This window comes from Paramormyrops kingsleyae, chromosome 8 (genome assembly GCF_048594095.1).
Source record: "Paramormyrops kingsleyae isolate MSU_618 chromosome 8, PKINGS_0.4, whole genome shotgun sequence".
Taxonomy (NCBI): domain Eukaryota; kingdom Metazoa; phylum Chordata; class Actinopteri; order Osteoglossiformes; family Mormyridae; genus Paramormyrops; species Paramormyrops kingsleyae.
Window position 1 is genome coordinate 15,049,397 of NC_132804.1, and position 17,425 is coordinate 15,066,821.

Below are 17,425 nucleotides of genomic sequence, written 5' to 3' on the forward strand. Positions count from 1 at the left end.
CCACCACTAAATTAAACCGCTGGACACACAATTTCATCCTTTGTTCCAAGAAAAAAGTGAACCACTGCCACTTCGAATGTCCGCTTATAAGGCAAAGTCGTGACTAGAAATAAAATGGTCCAGTGTCTTAAATACAGAATATCATTTGACCAACGCAAGTGTCTTGTCATGTGGCTCAGTGGGTACATTTAGTAGATAACATGTAGTTTCTTAGGTCATGTGAACACAGTCGTTTGACAGAAGTTAATTATTTCTCGTTGCTTGAACTTAAACGTTTTGTTCATTAATACTGCTTTACTGTTTTGGCTCTGACGAGCATCTCTTCTTTTGTTAGTTATGCTTTAGGCTATAGTGTATCGGGGGTGTCTCTGACGGGACGGTAGCTCAGATTTCAGGCCCCTCCCGTGGGCTGCCTCTCTGACTTGCGCCCTACAGGCAAGATTGGGGCAGACAAAACCGCTGGAGACAGAGTTCTGGAGAGTCTTGACACCAAGATTAGGAGAGAAAGGAAACTAAGACCTGGTCAGCGAAGTCCAGTGATCCCGTAGACGCCTCCTACCTGGATGGGCCCTGTCTGCCCATAAACCGCTTTCAGAGTAAATGTAAGTACTAATGCAATTACGAGTATAAGTGTATAACATACGGTAAAATTACATGCAGAGCATCGGACTGATTGATGATGTCGTTATTTTTCTTTTAGGAAAAGACACTGGATTTAACTGTGGACTAGCGTGGAAGCCGAATGGTAATTTTTTTCTATAACATCATTAAATCTTTAAATTGGTTTTGTATTAATGAATACGGACTTCAAACCGTAGATGAGGAAATGTCAGTTACTTGCTCTAACTGCACACCAACGTGCATGGACTGCATACAAAATATATAGGAATTGATAAAGCACATTAATATAAATCGGTACAAAAGACAAAAGCACTGTAAGACTGAAAAGCACTGTAAATTCACTGTCGTGTCCACGTCCCTATTACATTTTATTTCTAATCTGTATTCTAACAGGGAGCTGTAGATATTTAAATGTCTTTCCGTCAAATTGCAATATGATCTGCATCTCGCAGTCTCTTATTAGTGTGGTTAACTTCTTTGGGTAACTTTGTCCTTTTAGATTCGCTTTGGGGGCTTCAGTTTTTAAATTAAGACATTGCGCACTGGTTATGAACTAGGCTACATTTTATATCTTTTGTCATCTCCTTAGGATGTTAGTAAATAGAGGAAGATACTGTAATTGCATTTGGCATGTCCTCTGCACATTGTACCACATGCGTAAGATAGCGCCCTGCACCAGCGCCAAAGTAATTTACTTTTTCAGGAACAGGTTTTATATCTCAGTAGGCTGATGAATAGAGTATAGCTGTTTTAACTGTAAGGCAGACATAACTGGAACATTAGATGTATATGGCAGGAAATCTGTTAATAGGAATAGATGTAGGCCACGTCTCTAGAAAAGCGCATTTTTATGAGTTTGTTTTAAACGCTTTTCGTATTTTGTGTAACTGGACCATAAACCCCACTTGAATCGTGGTTGTTGATCGGCCATTTAGCAATTGGAAACTAATATTCCACCCATGCGCGGTTTCTGTACAAAAACCGAAAGCATGATAATTTCACAATTAATTCAACTTGCGTAATCAAGTCGTTCAGTAAGATTTTGTTGTTTGTTTGTCTTCGGTTTCTCGGCTATGTGATTTCTCAGTAGAATCATTTTGCGGTTCAGGGTCGTATTGTGCACAAGGACTAAGGGTCGTGGTGACAGCGCTCTGGGAACAGCTGTGGGGAATCGTGCATTACACTTTTTACAGCTTTGACCCAGCTCACTTTTATTCCGTCTCGCTTCACTTTTTAAGTGCTATTATCCACGAAAATCAGATCAGTTCGGTTATACAGATCTTTTTTGAACACTGCATTGAAGTGATAAATTTATCTCCAAAAGTGGAACAATAAATCAATACACAATATAGTCAAACAGAATTGCGTCAGATTCTTTTTTTGAAATGTACAGCCGGTTTTCTAGTAATAGGGGTTGATAACTTTGGTCAGCTGGCTGGCTTGAGATTTTCGGTTCGAGACTGCACACACATGCATTTATTACATTATAAATAGTATGTAGGGTTTGCAAACTACCCCAACGCTTTCATGTAGCTGATTTTAGTTTTATAATGGAATAATATAGATTTGCAAGATTTCTTGCGTGAGTATGAATCTGAAAGCATGACTGTCACGCCAGATGTGTGAGAGTTGGCAACCCTGAGTAATTTTGCCCCACTCCCAACCCGTTTGGAAACATGTATATTGCTTCATCAGTATTCAGCGAGTCCTGTAGCGTTGTCTTCGTAGTTGGGTATATTGTTATACTCGCATACACGTACTACTCTGACTGATACGCATTTCTGACAATTTCTAGATGGGTATACTGCAAATCCATGTCTAAAGGTGGGTACGGCCACTACTACACCACCGATTCATCAGTGCTAAGATGATTCATACCAGGGTCCTATTTATTTTTGAGTGCGCTTTCACTTCCCCCCCGGGAGACTTTGGACCAATCAGAAGCGCTTCCCGCGTGTGGAGGCGCTGCAAGTGACTTCTGCTTCTCCTTTCTCCTCTAAATGTCCCCGACAGCCCTACCCTCTTTTAAAAGTGTCACTGCGTGTTAATCGCATCATTTTAACGCTTTCAAATGAGCTAAAAAAGTACTTCAGATTGTAAAAGATTGCATACAAACAGTATGCAATCTAGTCATTAGTATGTGTCATTATTTATTACAAAACTGTAGCTGCATGTTTCACAATTGGGATTGGACAAGGATTTACAGGGGGCGTGGGAATTTGTTTTGAATGAAATGCAAAGTAGGTGTGGGATTTTAAAATGAGTGTTCATCACAATGCAGCGGAGAAGTCTGGCTGGTAAATCAGGTCTCAGCAATGGGACACTGCAGCAGAGCAACTGACTAATGAGAAAAGGGGCATGTTAGTTCCACACAATCGAAACTGTTAACCTTCCTGCAAGCCCGGGCCTGTCTCAGAACCCATTTGAACAGCTGGCGAGAGGCAGGAATTGGCGGCAAAATCTCCTATCGAATATGATCTGCCGTATAGCCAGGTTCGTTCTATAAACACAGAGATATGCTCAGCCGTGCACGCTGTGCCGAGTTGTCTGCTTGAATAAGTCACACAGCCAAGGCAGGGACTCCAGGTAACGTGAGCTCGCAGCCCCTGGGACGACCAGCATGTGTCCGCCTGTGTCTCACCATCTTCCTCTCTTCCCCCACAGCTGTGCCTGCAGGACTCTGGGGACTGCTTCCAGCAGCAGATGGCATGCATGATGAGGTCTTTGCAGGACCTGAAGCAGATGAGGAGGGTCTGCCCACCCCACACCCCCCTGTCGTCGGTGGTGCTCAATCGGCAACAGAGGGAGCTGCAGCGGGAGCGACAGGCTCGTCTGCGCGTGTCAGAGGCCAGCGAGGCCAGCACCTATGACTCTGCCTGCTGCCTAGCCAGTCCGGTGGAGGAGGAAGAGGAGGAGAGCGGGGATGGAGGCAGCCAGCTGAGGCTGGCCTCACCCAGCAGTGAGAAGAGCCTGGAGTTTGACTCCGGATACTCAGAGGCATCGTGGCAGGATGACCCTGTGGTGCTGCGTCGCACACGCAATGTACGTGTGTCCTCCTCAGCCTGCCTGCGCACCAACCTGGCCTCCAGCGGACGTGTGCGGCCGAAATCCACCTCGGATGCATGTCTGGAGCACTGGACCTCGTTTGAGGCTCATGATCCAGAGGATTGGACAAATTCTCTCCTGACCCGCGGTCGGAACAGACAGCCGCTCGTTCTGGGCGACAACAGCTTCGCGGACCTCATAGAGAACTGGATGGACTTGCCAGAAAATCCAGAACCCACGGTACTGAGGCCCAATCCCGGGAAGAGGATGGCCAAGGGCTGGCTGGGCCACATGCGACGGAAGTTAGCAGGAATGTCAAAGAACGTGGAGAGTTGGGGGAAACTTGGGGACCTTTCACGGGGAGGCAGGACTGCGGACCCCCCAAAGAGACTCTCCTTCCCTGTCGGTCTTCAGCCCCAAGCCCCGTTTTTTCACAAGTCACACACAGGCTTAAACCAGCTGGGCACTGAGTTCTTCCAATTTGCAGCCCTGATGAAAACAGGCAGCCGGCAACCAATCATCTGTAATGACATCATCGGATACATCTGACTGGTGCCCAGTCAACACACTGCTCACAACTGACTGTAGTTTTTCCTAATAATGTTATATTTACACTAATAAAAACGTTTTAAATAAAACTATCAATATTCAATGTTCATGGCATTTTCCTGAATTATAAGTGTGTGGTTTTCCACATATCATTGCTTATATTGTTATCTTTGTCAGCTTGTTAAGTTTGGCTCTTTATAGGTTAACAAAATCATAAAATAATTCTAGTGACAGTGTGAGATCACCTCCTGTTTTCAATTTTACTATCCGCATTCAGTTATACTGTGTGAATTCTGGGTGCAGTGTGTCCCCTGGCTGCATAGTGTCCCCTGGGTGCTTTGTGGTCCTTGGCTGCATTGTGGCCCCTGGGTGCAGTGTGGCCCCATGCTGCGTAGGGCACCCTGGGTGCAGTGTGGCCCCTGGCTGCGTAGGGCACCCTGGGTGCAGTGTGCCCCCTGGCTGCATAGTGGCCCATGGGTGCAGTGTGGCCCCTGGCTGCGTAGGGCACCCTGGGTGCAGTGTGGCCCCTGACTGCATATTGGTCCCTGGGTGCAATGTGGCCCCTGGCTGCATATTGGTCCCTGGGTGCAGTGTGGCTCCTGGCTGCATTGTGGCTCCTGTGTGCAATGTGGCCCCTGGCTGCGTAGGGTACCCTGGCTGCATAGTGGTCCTTGGGTGCAGTGTGGCCCCTGGCTGCATATTGGTTCCTGGGTGCAATGTGGCCCCTGGCTGCGTAGGGTACCCTGGCTGCATAGTGGTCCTTGGGTGCAGTGTGGCCTCTGGCTGCATTGTGGCTCCTGTGTGCAGTGTGGCCCCTGGCTGCGTAGGGTACCCTAGGTATAGTGTAGCCCCTGGCTGCACAGTGGCCCCTGACCACATTCTGATGGACATCATGTTTCCAGGGACTCGATGCATGCAGAATGGTGCGTAAGAGCAAGGATAAATCAGAAGGATAAAATGAAGGGTGGTTTACTGCTCAGACTGTATAGTAATACACGAAAAGTTGACACGGTTTGCTAGCCTGTCTACACGTGGCCTTCCTCTGTGGTGCCGTAACAGCTGTGTTTTTCATTGGTTAATGTTCCTGGTGGTTTTAAGTTGCCTTAAGTACGTATGAGCAGCAGGAGCTGAAGAGAACACGCTCAAAAACCTGCGTTGGAACATGGCTGCCGACATCGCAGCAAACACGTGTGATAACACGATAACCCACCATGTGGACCACAGCAGCAAGGCTGAGTCTTATAAGCAGAAAGGAGGGAACCACATGAATAAGTTTTTTGGAGGGGAGGCCACTCTTTTTACTCGGGGTTCTCCATAGACACAGGGATCACCAAATTCTGCTCGCATCGTTAGAGGAGCTCGGTGCGTGGCGACATAGAGAATATGGAGCTGACCCCGACCGGCGGGGAAAGTGGCACCTTCTTCAGTTTTATCACAATAAGACGAAAATAGATAAGAAAAAGTCCAAATTAGCACCTAAAGACGTGATGAAGTGGACGGAGCCGGCAGGCAAGGCTGAGTCTGAGGACGGAGTGGATTAGGGAAGATGGACGATCGTGTGGGAGAGGAAATGGAGCTTCAGTGTTTATCTTAGAAAAACTGGAGCAGAAGGCTCTGTCTGCTCAGAGCCAGAAAGTGCGGCAGCATCCTCCAGCTGGCTAAGTTATGGCTTAAAACTCTGCGACTCCCTTACTTTTATTAAGAACAGATGCAGCAGCTTTGCCATTTATAACATAAAAGATGAGGGCATGCCTGTTTTTTCCCCGTCAGTGGTTCTCGATTATTTTACTACGTCGTCCATTTTTTAAGATTAAAATGACACCAGGGGCCAAAAATGGGGGTGGATTGAAAATGGAAAATGATTTGCAGGTAGATGGTCTGGCAGGGCTGGTGACAGAAACAGCTGTTTTATTTACGTCCTGTGATCGAGCTGATGGAACGTTAGCAGCCTGTGTGGAGGTCTGGTCGATTCCATGTCTCTCAGGGCTTGTTGCTAACATGCTGAAGTGGGGTACAACCGCCCCCCCATGGAAAAGCACAGAGTCAAACCAACCTGCAAAGTTAAAACTATCTCAGGGAAAATGGTGGACAGACTGGGCAGATCGATGGGAAGCGGTGGTCCAAGAGGAGGGCTTATCAATGGCATATGGCAGTTCTCACATGGGGGGGTTCCACGTATTAATAAAGATCGAGAGGACTGGGACATCCATGTTGATTAATGTTTGCTGTATTTACAGATTTTTTTGGGGGGGTTGCCGCTATAACATCTGCGCTGGGTAGCAGCCCCCCCATTCGCTGAGCCCCAGAGGTTAAAATGGCCAATGAACAGTCTGAGTCAAGCAGAAATATCCAGCAAAGAGCTGAGTTTGAATGGAAGCCAGCAGACCCTACACCTGGCAAAGCTATCAGTCTGACGCTCTCGTCAGCGGTCGAGATCATACACCTGCCCCTTGGGAGGCGTGTGATGTTGGAGCCCATGAGTAAGTTTAACCAGCAGGAATGTAAACAAACAGAAGAGTTAACAGGGTCCTGCCCCCCAAACATGGCAATATTATCGCCATGCAAGGGCTTTTCTGCCTCGTGTCCAAGGGCACACCAGCATGGCATCAGAACTGAACTGTTCTCTCTGACTGACCCTTGACGACAGAACCAGTGTGGTCTCAGTTCTTGTCAAACAGTGCTGCTTTGGGACTGCAACAGAATGTAGAGCAAGATGTTTGCACATGTGTCAAACTGACGTGTTTTACCTCTGGTGGGGATGTGTACCTCAGGTACTCAGTGTGTCCCATAAGAAGGATTTTAAGCAAACAAAGTCCAGGGACTGAATATCTGGGTGGTGGGACAGTCCTGTCTGTTATGTGTCTGAGATACACAGAGCAAAAGGTAGATATTTCACAAATAGCTGAAGCTGGGGAGTTGATATCTTTCCATACATACTTTTACTGAACACAGTTGATCAGGAGTGGCCAGGTATGTTGATGTTTTTAAATGGTCTTTCTGGAGAAATATATTTATAATTCTTTATTTCCTTGAAAGAACAAAAGATGAAATATGGGACAATAATGGGAAAAACCTATGTTGAAAGCCATAGTTCGCGGGCTCATTGTTTGCTGACAGACAGGTTTAACACTCTTTCCGTTGCTTAAGCAAGACAGGGACTAAGAGCAGTCATCCAACACGCTGCTCCTTCTTCTTTGGTCATAGCTCTTGCCGGAAAATGATTACGTGCCTCTTTCATATTGTCTGGTGAGACATGGACACACCTGACAACCAGGTTACCATGGGATGTCTTTGTGGGCACCGTGTGTGAGAAAAGTGTACAGTAAACTGTGAATGACATTTTTACTCTCTGTGTGCATGAATGGAAGATGCAGGTCACGACAGGCAGTGAATTCTTTATAACTTCTGGGTCGGGCAGTTTGCAGTCTGACAACTTCCCTCTTGGATCTTTGCATGGAAACATAATTAGGGACTTCTAAAGAACATGAAAATATTGGTTGGTGTTTTCCCATTTAAGCCCAAATATCTTTTTAGCCTGTTTCCGCAGTTGTATATATGATGAAGAAATGCCTACTTGGAAAAAGTCTTTGAATAAGGCTCTTCATTGATCCTTTAAAAAAACGAAACACCTGGAAACTAGGAGAAAAACCAGCAGCATAGAGGTTTACCGTTTTCATGTTCTGATCTAGAGAGACACTGAGCCTACAGAAAATGCTGACAGGAGACCAGTAGATTATACACCCCTTAGTCACTATGGGAAATGCATGGTAAGCGTCAGAACCTGCAGGGGAGACACGCAGAGTCATGCCGTGTCAGTGAGGGTCGAGCTAGCACGTGCATGCCTACAGGTAACATGCCACATTTCTGCCATGCTGTGCAACCATTTTGCAACACAACCCTAACCCAGCATAGTCTAAGTGAGGCTGTTCAGGAACCACCAGGAAAGGAGCTGTTCTGACCTGGTAGATGTGATGGTATAGGGACACCTTAACTGAGTAGTCAGGACAGGAGTCTAAAGCTTTGGTTTCTTGCTAGAGCAAAGGCCTCTCACAATACAGCAGTTTCTTCTGTCCTGTTTTGTCCTCTGAGGCTTTAACACCATCCATCCATTAATCCATCCATCCACTCGTTTACTGTACCCGCTTTTCCTATTCAGGATCACGGGGGTCCAAAGCCTATCCCCAAAGTTATAGGCACAAGGCAGGGAACAACCCAGGATGGGTTGCTAACCCATCACCGGGCACACCCAAAAATGTATCAGTTGCAAACAGAAATACTGGACACAGAAATCCTGTATCTGAGCAGCCGTTGCCAAAGAATGAGATCAGTTAGATTGAATCAATTTGGCATGATCCATTTGCAAGTCCATGGATTGGAATAAATCAAGAACTGCTTATAATACAAGATGTGTATAATTTAAAAAAGTAGCTTCCATGGGTTTACATTAAGTAAGTGAGCATTATGAGTGATTATACAGCTGGAAGAGCTGCAGTGTTGATGGCAGGTAGAAACAGGTACAGGGGACACGTCATCCTCTTCATCCCGCCTCTGATATGAAGTCAGAGCATCCTCAGTGGCTTCTTGTGCATATTGTGTAAATATTCAGATAGATAAAACCACAAGATGACGAAACATCAGCCCTACCCAGCATCAGCCCGCCTAGGACCAGCCCAGGTGAGCCCTGCCTAGTCTAATGAATCAGCTCAGGAGCAGCCCAGCCTGGACCGAAAGCTCACATCCTGAAGCTCACAGATAGAGAGTCACAGACATCGACTAGACAGCCTTGGCAGAAGCTGCATCGTGATGAGTCACGAGTGGGCAAAGGCCAGGGTGACCATGACCCTGGTGATTAATGTCCCCTCTTTCCGCGGGATCCTTGGGTAAATAACATCCATCAGGACCCCAGAGGAAAGGCAGGAGAGGTTAATGACCCAACATCCCTGTTGGGCAGCGGCAAGCAGGCAGACAGCCTTCCTGGGACTGCACTCGCATTGAACCCCGAGAAAACCAACAAATCATTATATTACTGTTATTTTGGCCATTCGGCTCTATATTTGATAATATATCTGAGAAAGTCTTTGTTATTTTACAGTGAAAAGTTTCATAATTTTAAAATTAATTGCCAGTTTATAAATTGCCAGTAAAAAGCTGAAAAATAATATGAAAATGGACTGTCCTGAAATGCAGGAATTAGACATGATGTCCATGAACAGCATCCATCCTGTAGGTCTTGTGACCGAGTGATCTGTTGTGGCCTTGCGCTTAATTTGTCTTAAAGACCAAGAATGAGTACCTCATGTATTACCCGAATATGCATTATACTTTATAATTTGTAATATTTAAGAGTAACATTTAATAGCTGTCTACATGAATTAAATTAATTTACTAAGATAAACTGATCTACCATCAGCTGCTGTGAGGATGTGGTAGGCCATGATATATATTTTATTCTGTCACAACAATTTTGAGATTAGTACATTAGCATAGTCTCAATTCATTTCTTCATGATTAGTAGTTGTTATTACAAAAAAGTGTGTTTTCTTTAGTCCGGCTTGTGAGGCCTCCTGCCTCCCCGTTTTGCTGCCACTAATACTGTAAACGTGTGAATGATCTTCTGGTCCACAGTGTCCTCTGTAGGTTGAGAAAACCGTATGCATTCAGCTCTCTGCTACTCTGGCTCTCCGATAGGTAGGTCTTTGCGTGTTCTCCCTGGGCTTGTGCCTGCCCATTGTGTGTGCATATGGGTGCCATGCTTCAAACTTTGGAGTACAACACAATATTCACGTCTGTAACACTCTGGCACTTCCCTACTGTTTCGATGTACGGTTCCAATTGAACTGGGTCAGCAGAACACCGGGCTCCTAGTAGGATCTGTGTATTTCTTTGGTCTAAGATGTAGGGAGTGAGTAACCAGGTTATAATTTATGGTCTGAATGAGAAACCCTTTAGGTAAATTTACTGGAGCTAATGGTACATGATGGTACATGATGGTATATGATGGTATATGATGGTACATCCCTAATCAGCAGGCAGAGAGAGTAGTGTTCAAGCATCTGATGTGACCAGGATGGGGAACGGTGTTTAACTTTTTCACATCCTCCTGAGACCCAAGGAAAAAAGTGTCCTTCAATTGTAGCTTATTTGTCTTTGGAGGAAATAAGACATCTTACAATTTTGATTTTTTCAAATTTATTTTTATTTTTAATTTCACAGCATGTCCTCTTTAGTGTACAACAGGAATAAATATGTTTCCTTACATCAGTGAAAAGATAGATGCAAAAACAAAATGTCCACTACAATGGACATAAATGAATTGGTGGGGTCTCAGGAGGTTACAGTAATTAACTGGACAATAACAATAGAAACTGTTTTGTAATCTTCTGTGAGTCTGCATTTTTATCCTTACCGGTGTGTGTTCGTGTGTATCTGATCAGCTCCCGTGCTCCATTCATGTTTAATACAAGCTCAGAATGTGTGCTGAACACATAGAGGTTGTGCGTGTCACGTATTAACTGAACTTCCTTAGTTTCGCATCCCAAATGAGACTTGATAGGTCTGCTCAGCATCAACATGACATTCCGCCTACTTGCCTCATGGCAGCTGGGATTTGGAACAGAGCACGTAGCCTCCTGTTTCCCAGAACATTGGTTTGGTCCTGAGTTGCTGCCTGGAAACCAAATCCCAAAAGATGGATTCCACATTTTTAGGTCGTGCCCTTGGTATAGCCTAGGACCATAGTCCCAGGGAATGGGGTTTAGCGATTAGTTGGATTTGGGCAGTGTGGCCAAACTCTGGCCTTCTGTTGTCTGTGCTCTCAGGCTCCCTCAATGTGCAAGGCATTCTGGGATTTGCTGAACCGGCCTTGTCCAGAATGGTACTTGGTCTAGGATGCTTAAGTGACCAAGGCTGTAGGGGCTGACAGTCCAATGGATTCTAATATATGTCAACTGAAGCCTTTCAAGTATCTTATCTGTTCATAGTGCAGCTCTATGCAAGGCCCATCATCTGTTGCCAGCACCGATCTTTGGAGATTTACAGGAACACTGTACAGGCAAAGAGCTGAACAGCATCTGCAAGAATTGTGTACAGGCAGAGCTGAACAGCATCTGCAAGAATAGTGTACAGGCAAAGAGCTGAACAATATCTGCAGGAACAGGATACAGGCAGAGAGCTGAACAGCATCTGCAGGAACAGTGTACAGGCAGAGAGCTGAACAGCACCTGCAGGAACGGTGTACAAGCACAGAGCTAAACAGTGTCTGCAGGAACAGTGTACAAGCAGAGAGCTGAACAGCATCTGCAGGAACAGTGTACAAGCACAGAGCTAAACATTGTCTGTAGGAACAGTGTGCAGGCAGAGAGTTGAACAGCATCTGCAGGAACAGTGTACAAGCACAGAGATGAACAGTGTCTGCAGGAATGTTGGAGGTGCCCAGAATGCCTGCACATTCAGGGGCATGTCCCCAACAGTATGTTACCCAGAATGCAAATGCATTTAGGGTCCTTGGGAGTTCAGCTAATGAATACATGTCCACACTGATAAAAATAGAAATTTACCCATTATAGCATAAAGAGTGTCAGTTTCCATTACTCCATCCGGAATGGATGGAACATGTTTGAATTAACACAAACGAAAAACAAGAGTTTATAAACAGAAGAACGCCAGCAGCTAGCAGTATAAATGTCACATATCTCCAGGAGTACTTGCAATGGAACAGAGTCTGGAAAAACGGTACAACTTGAACTGAGTCTTTATTCACCATGTAAGGCATTTGGCAGACCATGTGAATCAGGGGGGCCCAGTGGTCAATCCGCTGCTCTGGAGAGCATATTTATTTAAAGGCACAGAAGCGTTTTTTTCCACAAGGCTGAAATCTGCTCTGCTGATCTCTCAAATTTACCATGCTGAAATCCAGCAAATGTACCATGCTGATGTCTCACAAATGTCCTGCATTGATATCCCTTAAATTTGCCACTCTAATATCCCACAGATGTTCCCCACAGACAGACGAAGTTCACTTTTGAGTCATATCCATTTTATTATCTCTGTTTCACTTTATAACCAGAAAACCTTGACTATGAACCCAAACATCCAACAATACGTCTTTAATATGAGGCCATTTAGTGACATGTGGAGTGGCCGGCCTAGTCAGTGACCCGTTAAACACTCCCCGGTCCTTTCAAGGGACAGTGTGTGGATCACAGAATCGGACAAACAGCACACAGAACCCAGGATGGGACCAGGTCTCTGGAACTAGGACTGACAAATCACACAAGTTTGAGGACACGATATCAGCGAGTCCTTATAACCAGCCTGCTAATAACGTCACTATTAGTGTGGAAAGTCAATGTGGCGTTTCTCTATAACAAGGGGGACATAGGCTTTCAAAACTCAGTCAGAGCTCAGCTGGGATGATTTCTGTCCAGCACTGTTTAGCTGCTATGCTAGTGTGTCCAAACTGCCATCTACCCTTTGTGACATCAGCTCATTCCCGCTGGCAGGAAGTCAGGGGTCAGAGTGGTCACCTTGATAAGCCCCCTTCCTGTGGCGTCCCTCAAAGCACCGATTTTGCTCCGCTCTGCAGTCCTTGAGGGGCCTTCACCAGATCCTGACAATGGAACCATTTTTACAAAACCAAGCCGCTTTGTTAGCGAGACGTCTCGAGGACAGTCTCTGTGTGGTCTTTCAGATCATTCCATCATTTTTTCCCTCTCTGTCCCTTCTTCCCTTTTATTTTGGCCGTCTCGCAATCCAGCCTTTGTTTCACCCATACACAGCCGAGCCGCAGAGGCCCGAGGCTCCTTCGTTTGGTCTGCCCATCAGATTGCACGCTCAGACATTTTTAACTTTGGCTCTTTCTCTATGTCCCCCCCGACCTGGCTTTCTTTGGTGAGGTTTGGTTCAAAGTTCATCCTAAATGGCTAACATAGAGAGCTGAATGTTTGGTGTATGAAGAGAACTGAGAGGAATTCAAATAGGCATATATTTCTATAAACAGGCTTATCTTGGCTGCCTGTTATGTCTGCTGTGGCTGTTTTGGATATATTTGGGTTATTCTGAGTGACTGGAGCACTTTGGCCTAATGTGCAAACATTCTCAGTCTTCTGGTCAACACATTAATAACGTAACCCCCCCCCCCCCCCCCCCCGCCTGTCTTTTTAAGAATCTGTCGATTAAAAAAAAACAACAACACATAGAGCAGGCAATAAAACTAGATACAAAAAGGCAATATAACACAATAGGGATTTGACTGGAAAATTGAATTAAAAAAATGTAATACAGAAACAGAGTTGAAAGCTGAACACAGGATGGATTCAGAAATATAAATGAGAGCCACGGCTTGGGAAACAGGGCATCTCCCTTTTGGTTGTGTTGCAAGCTCTGTCCTGCAAGGTTTGTTGCAAAATAATCAATGAATCCATCCTTTCTGACAATTTACTTTCAGTTTTATTTCCAGGAAGTTCATTGGTTTCAGGTTCCCCCTTTTTAATGATGTTAGTAAAAACTTGAGCGAATTTCCAGACGAACAGAATCTAACGGCAACCTGAAGAAGGACATTCAGTCGTCACATGTCTTAGATTGAATGCTGAACCTCGTGCTCCTGAATGTAGAAGTTCCCCGTAGAGCTCATTAATGAGTGGAAAGGGGTTAGGAGGAGCAGCAGCCCTTGACATGGTGAACAAAGGGCTTCTGTCTCCTGACTGGTCACTGTCAGTATATCTGCAGGTCCTGCACTGTGTATAACCCCTTGGATGACTGGATGCATGGTTTTACATGAAAAAGTGATACCCAAGACATGTTTGGTTAGATGTCTGTCTCTGCCTATACACAGGCATATACATATACAGAGTCTCACCAAGGGAATGGCAGTAAACTGTAGAAATGATGATGAAGAAGTTACAGTATAGGGAGCCTTTGCCTCTTTGCCATAAAACAAAGGATTGACGGGGTAGAGGAACTCGTGCTAGGCTCATGCAAGACAGAATGTTCTGGAAAAATATAATCTGTACCAGGGCTATTCAAATCACAATTCTCAAGGTCAGAGCACTGCTGATTTGGTCTTCCTTTACCTGTGAGCCAGGTGTGAAGCATCTGACCAATCAGAATCAGTAATTATTAAACCAACTACTTGGGATAACTGAAAACAAGGCCTGGATTTGTAATAGATATCCAGAGATTTGAAGAGCCGGGATTGACATAACGCAGGGATTGACATAACTGGTACGCAAGTACGCATTCACCTTTAAAAGTGATACAACAATCAATTGTTCTAACAGCATGAATCCGTATATATTTTATGTGAAGTTGTGCTCTGATATGACTATGAAGAAACTATCTTGCATTTTAACCTTTGTATGCTAATTCATACTTCATTTGCGGTATAGTGGTTAAAGTACACGGTAATTTCTTGTCATATTGGCGCAAATGCACATAAAATACGTACGTACTTGTGCTTTTAAAGGTGAATGCGTACTTGCGCACCACTCAATCCTTGTCTATATGATTACCAGGAAATGGCTTCAGGTTTGGATATTGCTGTAATATGTTTATTTGCCATGAAAGCTATAGTTCTGGATAGGAGTGTCTGCTAGTAAATGGGTGTGACAATGATAATCTGAAACTTACCTCTGAGTGCAATGCTCTTCTGTCATAACCTGAGGACGGAAGTTTCTAACTGTGAGCCATAAGGTTTCTGTATGACACTGTCCTTAGGTGAATGTCAGAAAGTCCACAGCTACAATCCGCCCGACTCATCCCCAACTCTGATCGCGCTGGGATACGCAAGTGTCCTAATGCACCAGCTGACGGGTAAACAGTGGCTGAGCTACCAGAGCCATCTGGAAGGGAGCTGGCAGCGTCGCAGCAGCGATGAAGCATGACAATCCAGTGTGTTGACGGTGTGTCCATCATCCCAGCCCCCAACAGTGCTCAGAACTGTATTTCTCTGATAATAGGGGAGCAGAACCCCTTTACATTCACACTGCATCATCCAGCTTCAGTACAAAAAAAACTGGTCAATCATTCAGCTATAGATGTATGAAATCAAAGATTATATATGTGCATGTATGTACATGTGAAGGCTGATGGTGAAAAGACGCAAACCAACTTGCCCCCTCTAGGAGATCAGCTGATTTTCACATAGATGTCAAGACGTAACAGGGATTTAAGGATAAAGCAGTTCAATGAATGGCTCCTGATTAAACCAGATATGAAATGTGCTGAAGCATAGCCTCAGAGGACGGTCCACCACGGATAACTGAAGGGAACATCTGCTTCTTTGGGTGCTTGGAAGACTGAAGTCACAGGTCATCTTTTATATGCAAAAACGCCACAAGCGCAAACCTGATTGTCTTCCAAATGAGTGGATGTTCCCTAAAAGGTCCAGGAAAACTGAACAGAAGGGTAAAGTCAATGTGATCTGCCTTTTGTCAACCACCAGGAGCCACAATAAGATTTTAAACACAAATATTATTTTATTTTTAATTTAAATGTGCAAAGCATGGTAGCTGAGAGAAGAATCTTATTTACTTTTCACTGTGTATTATTAGCATTTAAACAGCTATTTGATGCTTATTTTAACATGAATCCATTTGACATAGTTCATTGTTGATTAATAAGACATTATTTTGAGTGTCTGCCAGGAAAACAGAAGGACCATAACAAACGTATCACATACCAGTTTGCTTACTCACATGCCGCTCAGCAAACACGTATTTCTTGTCTGGAAATCAACGGCAGTTTCACTCGTGCCGAATAAGTTTAAATCAACAATAACAAATTCACCAACGGACTCAGTGCCCAGGACAGGTTTGTCCAGGGTGCACTGGGTAAACAGGAGAAGATGAGGAAGATGGAGATGGAAAGATGCCAGAGCAACTGATGTTGTCTAGCGCCAATAGCCTGCAAATGTGGGGGTTCTGAATTTTAGGATGAATGCTCCTTAAAATTAATTTCTATAAGCTGGGTTTAAAATAAAGCTTCTAACTGTGCAAAGGTACAAAAAAACAACCATCGAAAGCAGCCTAGCCACCAGGTGGTTTAAAGCAGAGCTCTCCTGTGCTTCTCAAGCAGTAAGACAGGTATCACACTCCGCAGATGATGGACACAAGCAGCGTAAACACCCTGACTGGGCCGTAAATTGGAAGCAGAGAACTTAGTAAGGCTGTATAGTGCATTATGCGTTAACACATTAATGATAATGACTAATGGTGCTCAGTGCCAGCCCATTAGTCATCAGCAGCACTGTGGCATGAGCTCTGGCGAGTAAAAGGGGAAGGTTCAGCTCTTTACTCACACCCCGAGCCCACTGCTGCCCCCTGAAGGTGGTCCAACAGAGTCAGACCGGGGGACAGGTTGTCACAGCAGGCTCCAGCTGACCACACAGGCTGACCACAGGGGGCCAGAACCCTGGTATTCTCACATAGACAAACAGACACAGTGGTCTTTTCAACAGCCTTGACCGTAGGGGGTAGAAGAACCTGGCTGAGCCCCAGCCTAGGAGTCCTGTTTGCACAGCGTTGAGCCACCTGGTCCTTAGTGAAACCAGACCCATTAGCCAAATGGCTGAGGAGATCAGGTTGAACATCTGTCCATCTGTGTTCCACCTCTGACCACCATGACCATGTGGCTCTTATCAAGTAAGGAACCAGCATCACCTATCATCAATGTTCCGCCCCTGCTCTCTCTATGCATGAGTACTTGCCCTTATAACATCAGATCAGGCAAATGCCAGCATGCTGGTTATTGAGAGACACTGTACCTAAACAAGTCTGCTTGAAAAGTTGGGCTTCTTTTATGAACATATATGGTTTCTTAGTTCATATGCCATGTTGGCCATTTCCAGGTTAAAGTTAAGGGTTTGAGCTTAAGTACCTAAACAACAAGAAGTTTTCCAGATTGCAGGTTTGTAGGCAGCTTCTGGACAAACGCCCACAAGGCAACAAGAGCAACAAGGCATGTGACCTGGGGTGCCCCTGTATTTAGTGTAAGTCTACTGTAAAACTCAGGAAGAGATGGGCCACATGTTGTCAGCCCAACAGAAAGAGGTTCATTTATGAAAATGCGGACAGGTCACTGACATTGATGCAGAAGAGTTATCTATGCCATGGGTGATCAATGAAAGTCCATCTCCTCTGATACCCCAGTGTAAGGAATCAATTTGGCAGCATCTGAACTCAGACCAATTTCTATTCACTCGATCTGTCTTATA

General features: G+C 45.0%; 1 protein-coding gene across 1 annotated transcript; it reads left to right on the plus strand.

Annotated features, from left to right (window-relative positions):
• Positions 1-427: 427 nt before the first annotated feature.
• inka1a (inka box actin regulator 1a) lies at positions 428-4,318 on the plus strand. Its single transcript, XM_023804062.1, has 3 exons — positions 428-602; positions 701-745; positions 3,286-4,318. The coding sequence occupies exons 2-3, from the start codon at positions 743-745 to the stop codon at positions 4,213-4,215; spliced, it is 933 nt and encodes a 310-aa protein (XP_023659830.1). The 5' UTR covers positions 428-602; positions 701-742; the 3' UTR covers positions 4,216-4,318.
• The last annotated feature ends 13,107 nt before the right edge of the window (positions 4,319-17,425 follow it).